The sequence below is a fragment of the Thalassophryne amazonica genome, chromosome 1 (assembly GCF_902500255.1).
Source record: "Thalassophryne amazonica chromosome 1, fThaAma1.1, whole genome shotgun sequence".
Lineage (NCBI taxonomy): Eukaryota > Metazoa > Chordata > Actinopteri > Batrachoidiformes > Batrachoididae > Thalassophryne > Thalassophryne amazonica.
The window spans coordinates 166,716,362-166,737,240 of NC_047103.1; the positions used below are offsets into that span (position 1 = coordinate 166,716,362).

General features: G+C 39.8%; 1 protein-coding gene across 1 annotated transcript in view; it reads left to right on the top strand.

Moving 5' to 3' along the window:
* The first annotated feature begins 16,533 nt into the window (after positions 1-16,533).
* The window catches only part of mrps9 (mitochondrial ribosomal protein S9), a 33,548-nt gene continuing 29,202 nt past the window's right edge, over positions 16,534-20,879 (top strand). The window contains 2 exon segments of the mRNA XM_034178807.1: positions 16,534-16,644; positions 19,385-19,567. Of these exon segments, the coding sequence (XP_034034698.1) occupies positions 16,558-16,644; positions 19,385-19,567 (270 nt within the window). The 5' untranslated portion in view covers positions 16,534-16,557.

The following is a 20,879-nucleotide window of genomic DNA, read 5'->3' on the forward strand; positions in this document are numbered from 1 at the left end:
CTGAACAAACTGCAGAATAATTAATTGTGATTTTCAGTTTTTTGTGGATTTGACAAAGGAGCAGAAATATTTGGTCACACAATCTGTGCAGGAAGTTCAGGAGTGCCAAAACCTGCAGTTCCATGAATTGCTGCAAAAGCAAATCACTTTCTCGTAGAACCCCATGTTAAAATGTCAAAATACGCTGCAGAAATACATGTTTACTGCAATCTGGTACAAAAAAAATGTTTTGGTCTGTATAGCTAATTTCCACATTGACGACTGTAAATGGGCTGAATTTTTATTTAACTCCTCCGTTTAAGCTATTTTAAGCTCTGAATTTCCAATTAATTAGGGGTGTGGTCGCTTTGATGGACAGCTCATGAGCTGTGTGGCTGTGGGCTTGACCGTGCTTGTCCTTTCTGAGCATTTTATTACAAATATCTGTGTGATACAGCTTGCTTATTGGTGTTGAGTGAAATTTATAATGTAATTTAATTTGTATGTTAGCACCATTAGCACTGTTTAGCAGGTGTCAGTTGCTTGGTGACATTAGTTGCACTGGTGGTGTTACAGTTTTTGAGGGTCTGCCCGTCATACAACCCCAATTCCAATGAAGTTGGGACATTGTCAAATGTAAATAAAAGCAGAATACAGTGATTTTCAAATCCTCTTCAACCTATATTCAGTTGAATACACCACAAAGAAAAGATATTTAATATTCAGACTGATAGACTTTATTGTTTTTGTGTAAATATTTGCTCGTTTTGAAATGGATGCCTGAAACACATTTCAAAAAAGCTGGGACAGTGGTAACAAAAGACTGGGAAAGTTGATGAATGCTCAAAGAACACCTGTTTGGAACATTCCACAGGTGAACAGGTTAATTGGAAACAGGTGAGAGTCATGATTGAGTATAAAAGGAGCATCCCCAAAAGGCTCAGCCGTTCACAAGCAAAGATGGGGCGAGGATCACCACTTTGTGAACAACTGTGTGAAAAAAAGTCCAATAGTTTAAGAACAATGTTTCTCAACGTTCAGTTGAAAGGCATTTAGGGATTCCATCATCTACAGTCCATAATATAATCAGAAGATTCAGAAAATCTGGAGAACTTTCTAAATGTAAGTAGCAAGGCTGAAAACCAACATTGAATGCCCATTAACATTAAATATCTTGTGTTTGTGGTGTATTCAAACAACCTGACCAGTGTATCTCAACTTTTAGCATGATTTTAAACTGCTATTGATTTTTTAAACATAATGCACTTCAGCCACTGGATGCTTCCTTTGATGGTATTTAGCATTCCGTAGCGGAGGAGGGCCATCATGACGTCAAGCTGCATTGACTCAGGTTTTTTTAACCATCTGTCACCCTACGGTCACATTAGCTACAAATGAGGGCAGCAAACACTCAGCGTTTTTCGCTTGATGGGCATTCCCGCGGCATGGACAGCTCGAGGTTACTTTGCGCTAATGTGCACAATGTTTAATGATAGATTAGAAACCCAACACTTTCACCGTAATTTTGAGTCAAGTCAACTACTGTATTTCAGGATGAGCATGTCGAATCACTGTGTTTAAAAGTAAGTTTTAAGTTTATGCATAAAAATAGAATGAACATTTTGAACTCAACGCCAGACCTCAACAAGCTAGCATGATTGTGAATTTCTACTTTTCACATTTATTTCACTCCAAAATTTACATAATTTGGAAAGGACATGACTTTTATGCAAAGTGAACAAGATAACTGAAACTTTGGGAATCGCACACAGACTGAAGTTTAAGTCCAGGCTTTATTACAATTTTTATGGGTTCTGTATTTTTTGGGTCACCCTGTAGTTTGATTGATAGCCACTTCTATTTAGCGTATAGCCTGTTCTCAAGTACGTGCTAAGTTCACTGGGTAATAGGCAAACTAGCTTGCAACTTAGCTTAATCTCTATTTATTCTTTTTATCCACACTTGTCTTAGAACAGACTTCAGATTACTTCACTCAATTTTTTTGGATGAGTTCATGTGATCTGAGAGTAATTTTTCAGGAGATTATGCAGCGTGTTTGTCTGTAAAAATAAATAAATAAATAATAAATAAACAAAAGGGAGCTTATAGAGTCCAATGTGCAGGTTCTTCTTCAGCTAATATATTTAGCCACCTCCACTGGGGAAATCAAAAAGCTTACTTTCAAGCTAGCTACATACTAACTAGCTAGGTTATCTGCCTTGTTGAACCATAGTAGCTGAGCTAGCTTATGCTAACCTGAACAAATGTAGTGAAAGTAAAACTTTATTCGTGTTTTTTCACAGCAGGAACTAAAAAACACAACAACCAATCATTTTATTTATATTTTACTTTCAACAAATGTCATGAAGTGCTGAACAACAAGAAGCATTTATTTTTGAAAAGTCAAAGACAGCACAACAAAATTTTGCGCATTTTCCTCCTTCAGGAAATTGGAGTTAATCAGCAGAATGAATAACAGAAATTCACTTTTGACATTCCCCTTTCAGTACAATGGACAACGACACAATTGTAAGTTGATTTTGGCTTATTTTCAACAAAAGTTAGCGTTTGTGGCCATCTAGTGGGCGATGTGTGCATTTCAGGGCTTCTGTGACATTCCTATTTGAATCAAAAATTTGATTTAAAAAAGATATTTGTACATGTGAGAAATGCAAGATTTTTTGGGGGGCCAGCGAAGCTTAGGCCTCCAAGTATTAATGTATAAAAAATTTGATTTTGACAGTTTTACATTTCTGGAGTTTTAGGACGCTGAAGGATGGACGGAAGGATGGATGATGAGTTCTCTTGACAATCAGAACTTACAGTTGTGAATAAACACAATGTGCACCTGGTACATGTGAAGAATTATGAATGAGTTTGGATGTGTTCTGTGGATCTGTCTCCTGAAAGCGACGCGACCGTGTCCGTCCCCGCTGAGTCGCTCTAATGTCTGCAGACGTCTGTGGCCGCCGCCCGGTCTGTTGCACGCTCCATTCATTTCACGCGCTGCCAGAAGTGCTTTGTAATTATCCTGATATGATGAAGGCTGATTCCGGCAGGTAATCGCTGGCAGTTCAGCTGTTTTTACGCATCTCAGCAAAATGTCTCTATCCATTACCAGGGGCAAATTAATTTCCACTCAGTGACCATATTTGTTGATTTATCTATGAAGTGGATCTGTGACACATAAATAAACGTGCGGCTCAGTTTGGCTCCAGCCTCGCTGTGGGTGGTCACAGTGGTACCACACAGCTGGTTATGGCCATTTATGAACAGACTAGTTGCAGCCCAGTCTTAACCTTTGACCTATGAGTATTATTTCAGCTTTACTGACTAATTGTTTTGGCACATATAGTATCATATGGTGCTTTTAAAAAAAAAAAGAAAACAAATCCAAAAGCAGCATGTGTAGGGGAGACCGGGCTTAGGTTTACATTGTGAATCAGAAATTTTATATTTTCAACTCAGTGATTTTTTTTTTTTTTTTTTCATCTTTTGTAGTGCTGGTTTAGATTTAAAGATCTCTGGTTTGGTGAAACATGTGACAGTAGATTCAAAGATTTTTTCTTAGGCTGTAACAGGTCATGTGTTTCAGTCTTGCTGGGGCTTGATGAATTTTAGCAGTTTACCGAGTTGTTAACTGTTATTTGACAGTACGGGTCACGTACTGGTTTAGCACCACCTGTCACCCTAATGTGATAAATGGATGGATATTTTCCTGACCTATTGAGGAAATCACTACAGACTCTGCGCTCTACATACCATGATAATAAATGTACAAGTAAATGTACATCTGTGTGTCGTGGTGTTTTTCACTATGTACAACTTCATTATGAAGTCATACATACTAATCAACCACAAATATTTTCAATATATGGTATAGATTTATCCATCTTTTTCTGCTTGGTTATTGAGATATACAAAAAAAAAAAAGTGTTTTGGAGCATTTTATTTTACCTTGACCTTTGACCTTTTACCAAATTTGACGGAAATGCCTCCAGCTGTTTTTGAGTAATCTTATCCACAGACACCACCGCCACACACACCCCAGTGAAAACAAGCCCCTGCATCGCTAATGCGCTGGGGTAATGAGCAATTCAAATGAGAGAAGAAAACACGTGACATCCACCCCTCCACCCCTACTATATGTGCACTGTTCATTCTCCATCTAACTTTCAATTCCACATGTGATTGATAGGATTATTTCCTGCAACATTCCCAGCAGAATGCAGACAAGTATTCATTCATGCTGCTTATTCCAAATGAGAGTCACTACGGGACGGGAGCCTATCCCAGCGGTCATCGGGCGAGTAGGTGGAGTTCAGTGGACAGGAACTCCAGTCTGTGGCAGGAGGACCAGACACAGACAGACAAACACATTCTCACTCACACCGTCGGTCATTTTCATCAAGCCGGAGGGAAACCCACGCGGACATGCAAACTGCCCTCGGAAAAGGCAAGGAGAGAAACCGTCCCAGGACCTTCCTGCTGCAGGGCAACAGTGCTACCACTAAGCCACCGTGCCGCCCACAAGTACATATCACATAAGCAGAAATTCAAACTTGATTTTTTTTGTTTTAATCTCGTACATCAAAATGAACCACATTTTAATCAGTTTGTCGTCATTATGTGCTCTTTGAATTTGTGGGTGTACAAGACGACAGCATTTCCTGTTTTTGATTTGTTGCATCAAGCTGGACGGGGTTGGAATCATCTGGTTCTATCCACGAATTCACTCAATGCGTTTGGCTTTTCCAAAGCCTTTTCCAAAGGACTTTGAGCCATGCACACTTGATATGAGACCAAGAGTGAAACTTAGAGCGCAAATTTTTCAAGAACAATTCAAATGAGAGTTAAAAAAAAAAAGTGACACCCAACCCCAGTCTCCCTTACTGTAAGCGCATAAAACAGCAATTCACCAGATAAATGAATGCTTCCAGTTACAAACTGTCACAGGCTGCAGTGATGGATTGTGTTGATGGAGATCCACTGCAGCACTAAGGATAAATAAATACGCTTTAAAGAGGAAATGAGCTTGAGCAAAGTGGCCCTTTGAGTCCCCGTGTTTGCAGAGACACCATAATGGATTCTTTAGAGCCGTGAACGGTTTATAGGCATGACAGCCATGTTTCGGCACGATGGGCTTATCCCTACGCAAGGCGCTAAGGATATTAGGGAATCAGCGTAAAGCAGCATGGAAATGATGACTGGAGCAAAGCCTGAGCTCTCTGCCTTTATAAACCCTCAACTCCATCCTGAGGAAAGAGGAGCAAGGAGAGGGAGCGGCGCATAGCCGGCACAGCTCCACGCTCTGCCATACCCACTGCCTATTTTTGCCCCAGCACCGTTTTGGCCGTACGATTAAAAGCATGTGGGTGGGGCAAAGAGGTCAGCGAGGCCTAATGTGGAGTTTTTCTTTCCGAGATGCTTCTGAACTCCACGTGAGGATCTGAGGGAGACTCTGGACCACAGCCAGCTCTGTGAAACACAGTCATCACGTGAAATGAAATCCTTTTACGTTCATGTCATTGCATTACGTTAGCATAAAGTCACCTGCAGCCGTCAGCGTTTGGACGTCACGTCTAACTCTGAACAAGGATCAGCAAAATAAAAATCTAGGCTTACGTCTCCCACGTCTCCTGTAATTTGACATTTCTGTCTTCCACAAAATCATAAAGCTGTGTAACAACTCAGATGCCTATGACTCTTTCAGAGCTGTCAAGTGTGTCTTGGTAGCTTCCCTCACTTGTCTCTTTTTTTGCACAACCACTTCATGTCTTGGTGGCTTCCCACATTTATCTTCTTTTTACATAGTCTCTAAAATCACATCCACAGAAGCCCATGCCTCCCTCAGAATTTTTATGTGTCTTGGTAGCTTCCCTCACTTGTCTCATTTTTGCATGATCTCATTCACAGTGGTCAACTCATTCAGAGTGGTCAACTGCAACTCATTGTACCTGACCACTCCAACTCAGCTGAACTCAACTACAACTCATTCATAGTGGTCATGTGTGTTGGTGGCTTCCCTCACTCATATTCTTTCTGCGCATTCTATAAAATCACAGCCACAGATGTCAGTAACTCCTTCCTTCCTTGTCACAAGTATTTTGCTGGCTTCTCTCACTTGTCTATTTTTTGCACAATCCCTAAAATCACAGTCACAGCCTATTCCTCTTTCAGAGTTGTCATGAGTTTATTTACAGCTTCCCTCACTTATGTTTTTCTTGCACAGTCACTAAAATCACAGACACAGAGGCCTATAACTCCTTCAGAGTGGTCATGAGTGTCTTGGTGGCTTCCCTCACTTATTTCTTTCTTGCAAGTCTCTAGAACCACTGTTACAGAAGCCTGTTACTCCTTTAGAGTTGTCATGAGTTTGTTGGTGGTTTTTGCACAGCCTCTAAAATCGCAGTCAAGAGCCAATGTCATGAGTGTCTTTATGGCTTCCCTCACTTGTCTCTTTTTTTCACAGTCTCTAAAATCACACTCACAGAAGCCTACAACTTCTTCAGAGTGGTCATGAGTCTCCTGGTAACTTCCCTCACTCATCTTCTTGCACAGCCTCTACAATCACAGCCACATGTGTCTTGGGGGCTTCCCTCGTGTGTCTTCTGCAACAGTCCCCAGAATCCCACTGAGTCATATGATTCTTTTAGATTTGTCATGCGGTTTGGATGCTTCACTCACTTGTCTCCATCTTGTAGCCTCTTCCTCCTACAGAGTTGTCATGACTCTCTTGGTGTCTCTCCTCACTTATCTCCTTCTTGCACAATCACTCAGTTTTTGAGAATTGCCTACTCCAGACAGATTTACTACACAGCACCGCACAGTGTCTTCAGTGCCATCAAATGTGTGTGAGTTAAACTAAAAGTCTGAATGCAGCTTTAGATGTCAGCTGGTGTCTGTGTGACATAAATTATCCACATCTTTCTTCATGAGAGCAGCACATCAGTAGCCAAAAGAAGCATGCCCCCTAGTGGAGTGTAGAGGCACAAACAACTTCAGGATTATTAAACCTTCAAGTGCCACGGCCTGATGGCTCAGTTGTTATTTTCACAGTATTTAACAGTGACTGTATTTCAACCCTTATGGCCTGCATACTCTGTCATTATGTCATCTAGTGCCACCTGCTGGCTGGTTGATTGAATTGCACCTGAAACATCAGCGCTTCCCTTTCACAGCTTCCAAGATAGAAACATCTCCTCTTCCTGGTTGTTTGAGGTCCACAGTATGTCTGAGATGATTTCATTTCATTTCATTTATTTAGCACACACTCAAGTCACAAATTACAAAAATAAATTGAAAAATGTACATATATATATATATATAGTATATATATATATATATATATATTATATATATATATATATAATATATATATATATATGTATATATATATATATAAACATACGTACACACATACATGCATACACATACACCATAACATAAAAATACAATGTGAGGATACATGTGCAGGGGAGAGGTAGAAGCCAAAGGCCTATCAAAGACTCTCCCAACAAAAAACAAAATGAACAACAATAAACAAACAATTATATCAGTTCATAATATGTAAACGATGTAAATCAATCAAAACCAAGCAGTATTAAACATTTATAAATCACTCATGTAGGAGCTTTAATTTTAATTGACTTTTGTAAGTGTTTAAGGTCATGGATGGATTTAAAGATTTACTGTCTTATTCCAAGATTTGACACCCGTGATATCTGATGTGACGCTGATAACGAGTGTTCTATGCAAAAATAAATGCAAATATGAAGTCTGCCTTGTTGGATAATTATGAATTTGATGGTTATGCACAAAATAATATTTAATAAAAAAAAAAAAGGCCAACTAATATCATGAAGCGCTCTGAAGACAAATATACAGGTCAGGAAATATTTATATGATATATATTAAGAGCTGCAATTTGAAAACAAAGTTGCACTTTGGAGCACAAGGTTTCAAAAAGAAGCTATACGAACAAACTTTTTATCTGCAAAAGAAAAATTTTGTTTATATGAGTTGCAAAGGTGCTTCCCCATACAACATTGCAATAAACCAAATAAGGATAAACTAAACTATAATATAATGTTAAAAGACATTTGTAATGTACAAAATATCTTATTTTACTTATGATTCCTATTGACTTTTGTTTTAACAAACATATTCAATATGTTTCTTTCCAACACAATTTGTCATCCATCCATACAGCCAAGAAACATATAGAAGAAAACTGTCATTGTGTGTAAGAGTCAGATGTTAAAGGGTCCAGAAGTGATCTTGTGGCCAGAAGGTTATTGTTCCAGGTCCCTCACTGGACAGATTCATCTGGATGGGAAGGGCTTGTTCCACCTTTTTGTTTTGTTTTGTTTTTTGCCGGACAGTTGCAGTGCTCAGGTTTCCTGTATGTGCGTGTAACCGTGTGAACAGCCTGAAAACAGTGTTTCTTCTCAGAGCAGCTTCTGTGTTTTTAAACAGCAGTAATGCTCGTAGTGTTAATGACCCATAACAAATAAGTTTGCTATAAACTGGTTATCTGTTTGTAGAGGGTAAACAAAGAGTGACTTCTGAAACGGCTAAACAGTCACCGCACTGTGTTCCCGGCTCCCCAAACGAATGTCTCTGCCCACGCTGGCAAGCCTCTGTCAGTGACGGACGGCGGGAGAAGCGTGATTAATGTCCCACCCCTCACCTCCCACTGCGAATTAGGGAGCACGGGTCGAAACTATTTTTCTTGGTGAGCAGGAGCACGCTTGTGGCTAAAAAACGGGGCAAACACTGTTTATCATCGGCCTGGCGACAGGCCTCCTCGGGGCAAATTAACCACGCGGCCATATCGACTGGCACGGGCCGGGAGTCAGTGCCCCTTCACTTTGATTAATCTCCCCGTGTTCCTGTTCCAACTCTATCAAAGTAATCTAAGTGAAGACACACGGCATTGATCTGTAACCACAGTGTACTACTGTACCACGCACACCGCCAGACCAGCGCCAGCTGGAGGCCAGAAAGTCCAAAAAAAAAAAAAAAAAGATGATTAACCGAAGCACACAGACGGAAAAACCTGCAAAACAGCACATTTACTCAAACTTTAATCCTGATATCTGAACATCTAACAAAGGCTTCATCGTGAAGACACATATGTCAATCAATCACAATTATTTATGAAGTTTTAATAAAATCTTGAGCCACACAGGTTGTGGAGAATTTATATTGAATGTACAACCCCTGGCAAAAATTATGGAATCACCGGCCTCGGAGGATGTTCATTCAGTTGTTTAATTTTGTAGAAAAAAAGCAGATCACAGACATGACACAAAACTAAAGTCATTTCAAATGGCAACTTTCTGGCTTTAAGAAACACTATAAGAAATCAAAAAAAAAAAAATTGTGGCAGTCAGTAACGGTTACTTTTTTAGACCAAGCAGAGGAAAAAAATATGGAATCACTCAATTCTGAGGAAAAAATTATGGAATCACCCTGTAAATTTTCATCCCCAAACTAACACCTGCATCATATCAGATCTGCTCGTTAGTCTGCATCTAAAAGGAGTGATCACACCTTGGAGAGCTGTTGCACCAAGTGGACTGACATGAATCATGGCTCCAACACGAGACATGTCAATTGAAACAAAGGAGAGGATTATCAAACTCTTAAAAGAGAGTAAATCATCATGCAATGTTGCAAAAGATGTTGGTTATTCACAGTCAGCTGTGTCTAAACTCTGGACCAAATACAAACAACATGGGAAGGTTGTTAAAGGCAAACATACTGGTAGACCAAGGAAGACATCAAAGCGTCAAGACAGAAAACTTAAAACAATATGTCTCAAAAATCGAAAAATGCACAACAAAACAAATGAGGAACGAATGGGAGGAAACTGGAGTCAACGTCTGTGACCGAACTGTAAGAAACCGCCTAAAGGACATGGGATTTACATACAGAAAAGCTAAACGAAAGCCATCATTAACACCTAAACAGAAAAAAACAAGGTTACAATGGGCTAAGGAAAAGCATTCGTGGACTGTGGATGACTGGATGAAAGTCATATCAGTGATGAATCTCGAATCTGCATTGGGCAAGGTGATGATGCTGGAACTTTTGTTTGGTGCCGTTCCAATGAGATTTATAAAGATGACTGCCTGAAGAGAACATGTAAATTTCCACAGTCATTGATGATATGGGGCTGCATGTCAGGTAAAGGCACTGGGGAGATGGCTGTCATTACATCATCAATAAATGCACAAGTTTACGTTGATATTTTGGACAATTGAAAGGATGTTTGGGGATGTTTCAAGATGATAATGCATCTTGCCATAGAGCAAAAACTGCGAAAAACATTCCTTGTAAAAGACACATAGGGTCATTGTCAACGAGCAGATCTGATTTGATGCAGGTGTTAATTTGGGGGATGAAAATTTACAGGGTGATTCCATAATTTTTTCCTCAGAATTGAGTGATTACATATTTTTTTTCCTCTGCTTGGTCTAAAAAAGTAACCGTTACTGACTGCCACAATCTTTTTTTCTTGATTTCTTACAGTGTTTCTTAAAGCCAGAAAGTTACCATTTGAAATGACTTTAGTTTTGTGTCATGTCTGTGATCTGCTTTTTTTCTACAAAATTAAACAACTGAATGAACATCCTCCGAGGCCGGTGATTCCATAATTTTTGCCAGGGGTTGTATTTTGGGGCTGTGTTTTGCCTGACCTTTGACCTATTTGTTTCAAAAGTTAATGACCAGGAGGGAGGGACCAATGACGATAGAGTCCGACCGATGTGGATTTTTACGATACAATACCCATATTAGAGAGTGAAACATTAGCAATAATGATATATCTGTTATATATAATTATAAGTATAACCAACAATGAACCAGCGTATGTCGTGGTTCCATCACGCTGCCTTCTCTCAGACTGGCACATCACCAAGTCCCATCACTCAGCATTTACATAAAAAAGACTTCCTACCTGACGGCAAAGCAACCACTGGTTTCTTTTGTCGGTAAAACCAAGCTGTAAACTTTGATGGAGCCGGATGAAGCCCACCCAGAAGAAGAAAAAGTAGCATTTCCTTTACTGGCCACTTGAGGTTGACTCCAAAACTGAGCGCGTTCCCATAGGAGTCCATGTTAAAATGTCCAACTTTAGAGCAGAAATCAACATGTTTATAACATGGTACAAAAAACGGTTTGATCTCTATAAATAGTTTCCTCCTCCATGACAACTGTAGTATTTTTTTCTAACGTCTTGGTTGCTTTGAGAGAGAGCAGCTGAGCCCAGTGTCTCCACCTCTCATAGCGTCTTTACCTTGTTGCCCGCTCGATGGAGGTTGTTTCTTCATTTTAAGCATTTTATGACAAACACCTAGAATAAATTGGCTTGTTGTGTGGTGAAACACCCTAATGGATCATCTAAGTTTTCAATTTAAATTCAATTTATTTTCATTTATATAGTACCAAATCACAACAAAGTTGCCTCAAGGTGTTTCACACAAGTAAGGTCTAACCTTACCAATCGCTAGAGCAAGCACACAGGCGACAGTGGTAAGGAAAAAACTCCCTCTGATGATTTGAGGAAGAAACATGAAGCAGACCAGACTCAAAGGGGTGACCCTTGGGCCATGCTGCTGACACAATACAGGAAATTATACAGAAAATTCTGGAAGATTTTTGGAGTCCATGCTGGTGCACAAGACAGGAGGCCTGCAGAAGAAAAACGTCTGAGACATCTCTGCCCCAATATTTGCGTGAAGTGAAACAACTTGCATCTTATTTAACCTCCTAGGGCCTGACATCCACATATGTGGACATGACATTTTTGGTTAACTGAGGTTAGCCTGTTAGCTAGTTCAGACTCAAAGACAGGAGTGTGTTCAGGCTTCTTTCATCACATAACGGAGCCACCCATGCTCCACCCCTTTATCCATTTATGGACTCATATGATGTACCTAAGTCAGCGCTGCCACTGCTGCCAACATGGCGATGCCCAGATATGGGTTTCATATCCTCTCTTCTGATTGTCTTTAGAAAACCTACAGGTGACATCCAGTATCTATACAGTCTATATGTTAAACACTCACTCTGTTTGAAAATGAATGGCAGCTGGTCGTGTTGCCTCTGTCCCCTGTAGCTAAAGTGACTAGAGGTGGGTGGATCGATCCTAATATCGATAATATTGATACCAATGCTGGTATTGATATTGAACGATCCTCGTGTAAAAAGATTGATACTCAAACTTTTTTACTCACCCGCACGCACTGACTGCTGCGCATGCAGATTCATCAAAATCTACTCTCTGTCCGTAAGAGCAGCGCTGTGCTGTGTCACACAACACGGAGCAGCGCCCCATCCCCCCTCTGGTCTTTTGTTGTTGCACCGTCATGTGGCTCAGCGGCGCCAGCCAACAGCCATGCAGGTAGGCTCAGCCTGGCTTGCCCACTCAGCGCTCTCCTCGAGTCAGCCCTCGACCTCCGGAGATTTTGTTTTTAAGTTGTGTTGAGTGATATTTTTAAACAAAAATGTTGATTGTGATAATAAAGTATTTTGTTGTCACATACAATGTTTGGCGAAATTCTATGCTAGGTCTTTTGGATCCTTTGGATCTATGAAGCTTAAATATGAAAAGTATCGGTATCAGTATTAATATCGGCGATACTGAGCCTGTATTTACTTGGTATCGGATCAATACCAAAATTCCCGGTATCGCCCACGTTTTAAAAGTGACCAAGGGGTGATGGGGTCCCAGCTACGCTTGTTGGACTGCCCTCTGCTGCACACCCTGTGTAATAACACCATTTCCAACAGCCAAAGTGTTTTTTTTTTTTCTGAATTATTTATTGGCAAAAATAACCCCAATATCGATATATTTGTGAAAGGCTCATATCAGCCAATCAATATATCGCTCATGCTCTCGATTACGATACCCTGTTACTGCCGTGTTGCCCTTTAGCAAGGCATTTCATCCTGCAGATCTAGTGGGCGCATGTTTTGAAGCATGTTGGTAAAGAACCAGCATCACCGTCGTTCTCTGAAGGACTGAAGATTATTTTCAGACAGATTTAGAGAACTGGGCTAAAGTGGCAGCTTGTGCTCGTCTGTTCAAAGAATCCAGACAAATGCTGTGCTAATCCAACGCCGTGCAGCCCGCCACCGACTGCAGCACATATGCAAAACAATCTGCTTCCTGTGCAGCTCTGCCAGCGTGTTTGGCAGACGGTGACGGAGCATTTTTACTGTCTTACTTCTGAGAAGTCATGTGGATCAGCAGCTTAAATCCTGTGGCCTGACCAGTTTGTTTGCGGTGCAGATTTGTGGACGCTCGTTACTATCTGAGTCCACTGGAGTCGATCGTCTTGGTTGAAATTCTTGTGCGACTAGAAGGACGCTCTTAGAGAACAAAGAATTAACATCAGCAACCTTGGGGTGATTTCTGTTTATCCCACACTGTCCTTTGACCTGCACAGTAGAGACTGCTTCCTTCCATCTTTGTAATCTAGCGAGGAGTCTTCCCGTCCTGTCTATGGCTGATGCGGAGCCTCTGATCCATGCATTTGTCTCCTTTTGCAGCGTCCTATTTTCTGGATTATGGCAGTACAGCATTAGAGGTCTCCAACTAGTTTAAAATGCTGCTAGAACTTTGACTAGAAGCAGAAAGTATGACCACATTACCCCGATTTAGGCCTCGCGTCACTGGCTTCCTGTCCCAGTGAGGTAGTTTATGGACTAGTGCCTCCCTACCTTAGCTGACCTAATTAAACCTTATGTACCCGCCCGTGTTCTGCATTCTCAGGATGCCGGATTACTTTGTGTCCCTAAGGTGAAAAAGAAGTCAGCAGGCCACAGAGCTTTCTCTTATTGTGTGCCTGCTCTCTGGAGCAATCTGTCTGCAGAGATAAAGGAGTCTGATTCTGTAGTGTCATTCAGTCTAGACTGAAGACTCATCTGTTCTCCCTGTGGTATGGTTAGGATGGAGCAGGGCTCAACCTCATTATATCTACAGGTGCTGGTCATATAATTAGAATATCATGAAAAAGTTCATTTATTTCAGTAATTCCATTCAAAAAGTGAAACTTGTATAATTTATACATTCATTCCACACAGACTGATATATTTCAAGTGTTTATTTCTGTTCATTTTGATGATTAGAACTGACTAATTATATTATAGATTATTATAGATTATAACTAATTAATGAAAACCCCAAATTCAGTATCTCAGAAAATTAGAATATTGTGAAAAGGTTCCATATTGAAGACACCTGGTGTCAGACTCTAATCAGCTAATTAACTCCAAACACCTGCAAAGGCCTTTAACTGGTCTCTCAGTCTAGTTCTGTAGGCTACACAATCATGGGGAAGACTGCTGACTTTACATCTTGCCTGGGCTAAAGACAAACAGGTCCGGTGTAAAGTTTCCACAGTCAGTGATGGTTTTGGGTGCCATGTCATCTGCTGGTGTTGGTCCACTGTGTTTTCTGAGGTCCAAGGTCAACGCAGCCGTCTACCAGGAAGTTGTAGAGCACTTCATACTTCCTGCTGCTGACCAACTTTATGGAGATGCAGATTTCATTTTCCTACAGGACTTGGCACCTGCACACAGTGCCAAAGCTACCAGTACCTGGTTTAAGGACCATGGTATCCCTGTTCTTAACTGGCCAGCAAACTCACCTGATCTTAACCCCATAGAAAATTGTGAAGCGGAAGATGGGACACAGCAGACCCAACAATGCAGAAGCGCTGAAGGCCACTATCAGAGCAACCTGGGCTCTCATACCACCTGAGCAGTGCCACAGACTGATCGACTCCATGCCACGCCACATTGCTGCAGTAATTCAAGCAAAAGGAGCCCCAACTACATATTGAGTGCTGTACATGCTCATACTTTTCATGTTCATACTTTTTAGTTGACCAACATTTCTAAAAATCCTTTTCTTGTATTGGTCTTAAGTCATATTCAAATTTTCTGAGATACTGAATTTGGGATTTTCATTAATTGTCAGTTATAATCATTAACATTAAAAGAAATAAACATTTTAAATATATCAGTCTGTGTTTAATGAATTAAAATAATATACAAGTTTCACTTTTTGAATGGAATTACTGAAATAAATCAACTTTTTCATGATATTCTAATTATATGACCAGCACCTCTAAATTCTAGGTCTGTTAGTGAAGCTACCAGCAACTACTTTTGTATTTCTCTGTTAATTTACCGCTGTTGAACTAAGTGTAGGTGCTTAGGTGCTGTTATTTCCAGCTGACTGATTCTGTTCTCTCTCTATATATCTATCTAAGGTACCATTGCCGGATGTGAGGATCTGGGTTCTGACAGGCTGACATAGTATGATGAACTGGTCAAGAACAGATTTTACCCTGTCAACATCTGGAATACCTTGTCAACAACAGGAATCAAGACTTTGTGACTCTGAGGTCTCGTCCTAAAGATTAACATTGCACGATTATGCACTTTTTTGGACCCTTTTTTGGACCTATGTGAAAATTAACACAGCCATGTAGAAATTACATTTTTTTATAGCAAAAATGTCCAAAAATGCCTTATCTTCCTATAAAAGACAGTAAAAATAAATGTATAAATCAATAAAAACTCCAGAATTCATAGGTCTGGGCAGCTTTGCTTGAGCTGCTGCCCCCGCGACCCGACTCCAGATAAAGCGGAAGAAAATGGATGGATGGATGGATAAAACATGATTTAGATCAAATTAATTTTTAATGAGTCTTCCTCTTGATAATATCCCCATGTAAGTTTTACACCAGATGCCCTTCCTGACCCAACTCCACATTAAATGGAGAATAGGGAGAGGTGGTTTAGAACCAAAAACCTTTCACTCAAGAAACAAGTACACTCACCTTGTCCACCAACTTGTTTCAAGCTTTTTCCATTAATACATTCTTCATGGATTTTAACTACTATTAGTTTGATTTTTGATTTTATTTTATTTTAATTGTGAAATATTTCTCATGAGGTTTTTTTTTTTTGGGGGGGGGGGGGGGGTCTTTTACTCCAGTAACAAACAAACAAAAACATAACCCAACAGCAAAGACAAAAAATGCCAATATTTTAATATATGATATAAATGAAAAACTCCAAACTTATTTTTTAACCTGGGATAAATTAGATTTTTTTTTTTTTTTAATAAAGACGATTTCTAATGTTTATAGTCTTCACTAGTTCATATTTGTAAATTTTTAAGCGAATGCATTCATTTATTGTTAATTAATAGTACATTAAAATTAATTGAATAATTTTATTCTGATTATGAAAAGAACAATTTTTACCACCAGCAAACACCCATAAACTGATAATTTAATTTTAACAATAAATTCCAAAATTATTTTTAATCTAGAACAAACTGTAAACGTTTAAAATGAACTACTTTAAAATGAGTGTTTATTTGTTATTTTGCAGTCATTTCATTTAGTACAGTAATAGTGGGGAGGGGTTGGGGGTTAACTTAATTTAACAGTTTAATTTTTATTTCGTAATAGTCTTTTATGCATTATTTTTTGCACACGTTCTCTGACGTAAAGCGGTGCGATGATTACGTCACTTTCGTCAACAAAGATGGCGTCCCCCTGTGTGCACACCGTGAGATGCTTCCTCGGATGCTTCTTTAAATTAAATGCAGTCACGTTACAGTTTCAGCGGCAGGTAGAAAAAATGTTACGTTGTTTCTTAAACGTTTAGAACGTCGATGTTTTATGTTGAGGTGAGACACGTGGCGATAAAAAGTGACGCCCTTGAATTAGCATTAGCATCCATCAGCAGCTGTCAAATACGCGACATAAAAATTAATACAGGCGAAAGTCTCTAATATGAGTGTGGATAGCTGAACCGAAGAAGAAATATGTTTCAAAAGATAGACATTTTTTAGATAGTCAGTAAATTACGGGACCGGACGGCTAGCGCGTTAGCATTTTCCAAATAAAAGCGTCGTTTGTTGCTGTTTTAACGTTATTTTCCTCTTTTCCTCTTCTGTTTATTGTTTGGTGTGTAACACAAAATATTAGGGGGAAATCCATATAACAATCAGGGTGGCAAGTAACTGTCACTGCCACTATTAAATGTTGTTTTGATCAATTCATTAATATTTAAATGTTGGGGCGGGAGAAATAAAGAAAGGAAGGGAAATAAACCCATTAATGTTTTTGCAAAGCAAGAGGACAATAGGAACGACTGGTTTTGTTTGCACAAGTCCAAATCTTGACAATAAAAAAAAAAAAAATCAGCAGAGGTGGGACGGTTTGGAGACAAAGTCAGAGGTGAAATTGAGATGGTTTGGACATGCAGAGGAGGGACCCAGGGTATATAGGGAGAAGGATGCTGAGGATGGAGCCACCAGGCAGGAGCAGAAGAGGGAGGACAAAGAGGGGGTTTATGGATGTGCTGAGAGAGGACATGCAGATGGTTGACGTAACAGAAGAACATGCAGAGGACATGGTGAGATGAAGATGGATAATCTGCTGTGGCACCCCTTAATGGGAACATCTGAAAGAAGAAGAACTGCAAAAGTCTCAATGCAGACGCCAATAAAATCAAATTGTGAGCGGAGAAAAAAGCTGTGCATTCACTTGAATGGAGCATGTTCAAAGCAAACAGCACACGTTGCGCTCTGCGCTCGTCACCCTATAAAGCTCGACGCGTGTTGTAGTCCAAGCACAAAAATAATCACTGCGCACCGATCTCACTGATGTTCAGATCAGGGAGTGTGTGCCATGCCGTCCTAGGTCACTGAGAGTCCAGTGAGCTCCATAAAGAAATGCCTTCTCCAGATTTTTCCAGAGTGGTATTTATCCTGAGAGTGCTGTAGAAATAAATTTATTAATGTGACATTCTCTCCAGACATTGTAGGCATTCTTATTGTACTTGAAAAGAATTTAAGATTATGAACTCATGTCTGCTTTGTTTTCTTTTTCTTGATGATGAGTTTTTATTCACTAATACAGTTCAGATTGCAATTTATTATGACATTATATTTCAGACACCTTGTTATCATTGTTCTTTAAGTTAATTATACAAGTTGAAAGCACATCCCCCCCTTTTTTGCTGCTGATTTGAAAAACAAGCCAATCTGTTGTGACTTAAAACCGGGATCCAATATAAACTGGGAATGTTGTTATCTGTGACATCTCTCTGTGACATCTCTTATGCAAACACAAAAACAGGGTTTGATTTAACGCATCCTTTTACGCAAAAAACACTAAGAATAAAAAATGATTTTACATACACACAGCATCCTTTGGATGTGGAATGACCAGCATGCCAAATCTGGTGGTACTTGTTCTGTTTCAAACACTGTGTGTAGCTCGGCTTCATCATGAGAGTTTTGACTTTTTTTTCTTCTTTTTTTTTTTTTTTTTTTGCCTAGCTGCAGGGAAAACATTTCAGTCAGAGTGGGGGGACAAAACGTGACGAGACACAGAGCACAACAGTCAGAGAATGTGACACTTCACTAAAGAAAAGTTAATCAGGCAAACAAAATCCTGTTTTGTGATTCTTTCACAGTGATTCAGCTGTAAAACACAAACAGATGGCAGCCAAAGAAAAAACCCCAAAAAATATATTGTGGCTGACTGCACGAGTAAAGTGCATGTGCAAGTAGAACCCCACTGACAATGTTATTTTTTGGCGGTTGATACTTATATCGATATTAGAGAGTTAAAAAATTGACAATGGTGATATGCAGATAAAGAAAATAGTTTTTGATCAAAATATCTGAGTAAAACAACTTCCCTTTCATTTTTAATGCTGTATACAAGAATAATTTAAATATATATATATTTTTTCAATTTTCACAATTTCATTACAAAAAACAAAACCACCTAAAACTATCACAACTTACAATGGAACATTTTAGAAAATCTCCGACATCATCATAGCATACTGAGACACTGCAGCAGCTTATTATAAAAACTACAAGTGAAAACAAAAAAAATGTGATGATAATAGCCTGTGCACACTGGGCAGGAAAGATAAATGGGTTGCATCCAGTTGTACATCACATTTGAACTCATGTGATAACACAAAAACAGCCTGCTTCCTCTGGACCTCTTCTGTTTTCTGGTATCACCTTGTGCATAGTGTGATTTACTATCTTGATATTTCAGCACACGTGGATTAGTTAATTGTTTTCTTGCATGCCTCACTGTGTGGATGATGTAAGTGTGGTGAGTGCTTGAGGCTGTGAGTTTGCATTGTAGGCACCTGCCCCAGCAGCTGATCTTAAACAGGAATTTGAGTGAAAAGCACCTGGTGGAGTATCTGGTTGGAATGAACATCACAGATTGTTGGTCCACCATAGTGTTTGGCCACCAACCATGTAATGGGTCACACTTCTTGGCATTAGCTACCAAGTGTTCTGCACTAAACTTCATAAAATGTTTCTCTGCAGGTCCTGAGGAGGCAGATATGTGTGAGCGCTGCACTCAACGGGAGTAGAGTAACATCTAAGAAGTCTGAGAAGTTCACAGAAGAGTTCATCCAGAAGCAGGTGGAGGAGTTCAACATTGGGAAACGGCACCTGGCAAACATGATGGGGGAGGACCCTGAAAACTTCACCCAGGAGGACATTGACGTAAGAAACTTGGCGTAGTTTTCTGTTGGTGATTTGGTTGCGTGTTGCTGTATCCACCTTGTTGCTGCTTTACTGAATGACTTTGAGTCTTGTTGGGGAACCACCTTGGCAGGTCTGGCAGTCTGTCCTTACCACCTCAGAGTAGCCGCCTGTGATGTGGCCATTCTCTCGATGGGTTTTAATGGTGCTTGGAAGAGGTTTTTGTTAGGATTATGGGTGAAAGCATGATGAACACCTCAGTTAGATTTTTATATGGTGACAGTAAATTTAGTTCCTCAGTGTTTCTTTTCAGTCAAAAAATAATCCCAGCTGATTAACTTAGCATGATGTACAGTAAAATTTGCCTTAACCGGCACTCGCTGGACAACAGCAAAAGGCCCAATGTTTTTGTATAGTTTTCCATGTAATAAACACTTTATATACTGGATTTTGTATAAGAGATTTTCACTGGCATTGGACAAAATGTCCTGTCCAGTCACAATGCATTTCCATTAAAACCCCTTGCATGTATTGGACAGAGCAGTCTGGACATGCCCAATAACAGAGATATGAAATGAAGTTCAGCACTGACACTCGCCGATTCGAGGAAAGTAGGTACCGTATTTCCTTGATTAAAACACCGGCCGTTTATTTTTTCAAACCGTGTGCCAAAACGAGGCAGGGTTTAATTCACAGCCAGTGATTATTAACAAAATGCTGCTTGCTGCCTGCACGGTGATATCGTGTTAGGTTTCACACATATCCCTGAGTGTGACAAACCAAACCGCTTTAGGTCAGAGCCCTCTGTCTGGCTGTGAACCCTCTCCAGAGCCTGATGTGCACCTACTAAAAGACAGACTGAGAGGGCTGTGATTGGTTACTTTTCTGTTTTCACTCCTTCCTCCCCAGTCATATTTTAATAGTTTTTGCAGTGTGCATGTCGATTACATTTCAGTCATGCATAAAATGCGTTTGGCAGAAAAGTCTGCAAATATGACCAACTTTACAACACGAAATCAAAAGATGCTCAAATTACCCACAATTCATGGAGGAAATTGTATGAACCGAATCATTGATTTGGAGGTTGATGATTGTCTGAAAGTTGGAGCTCGTTGAGTGACAAATTAATCCAGAAAAGGCCACTGTTATTGCATTAAGACGCAACAGAGAACTTTAAAAGGGTCACGTGCATGTCAACGTCATTACATGGCCACAGAGTTATGGAGCTGCAGAACCTACAAAGAATGGAGAGGTCTGTAATTTTTATTGTAGGTACACTTCAACTGTGAGAGACAGAATCTAAAAAAAAAAATCAGAAAATCACATTGTATGA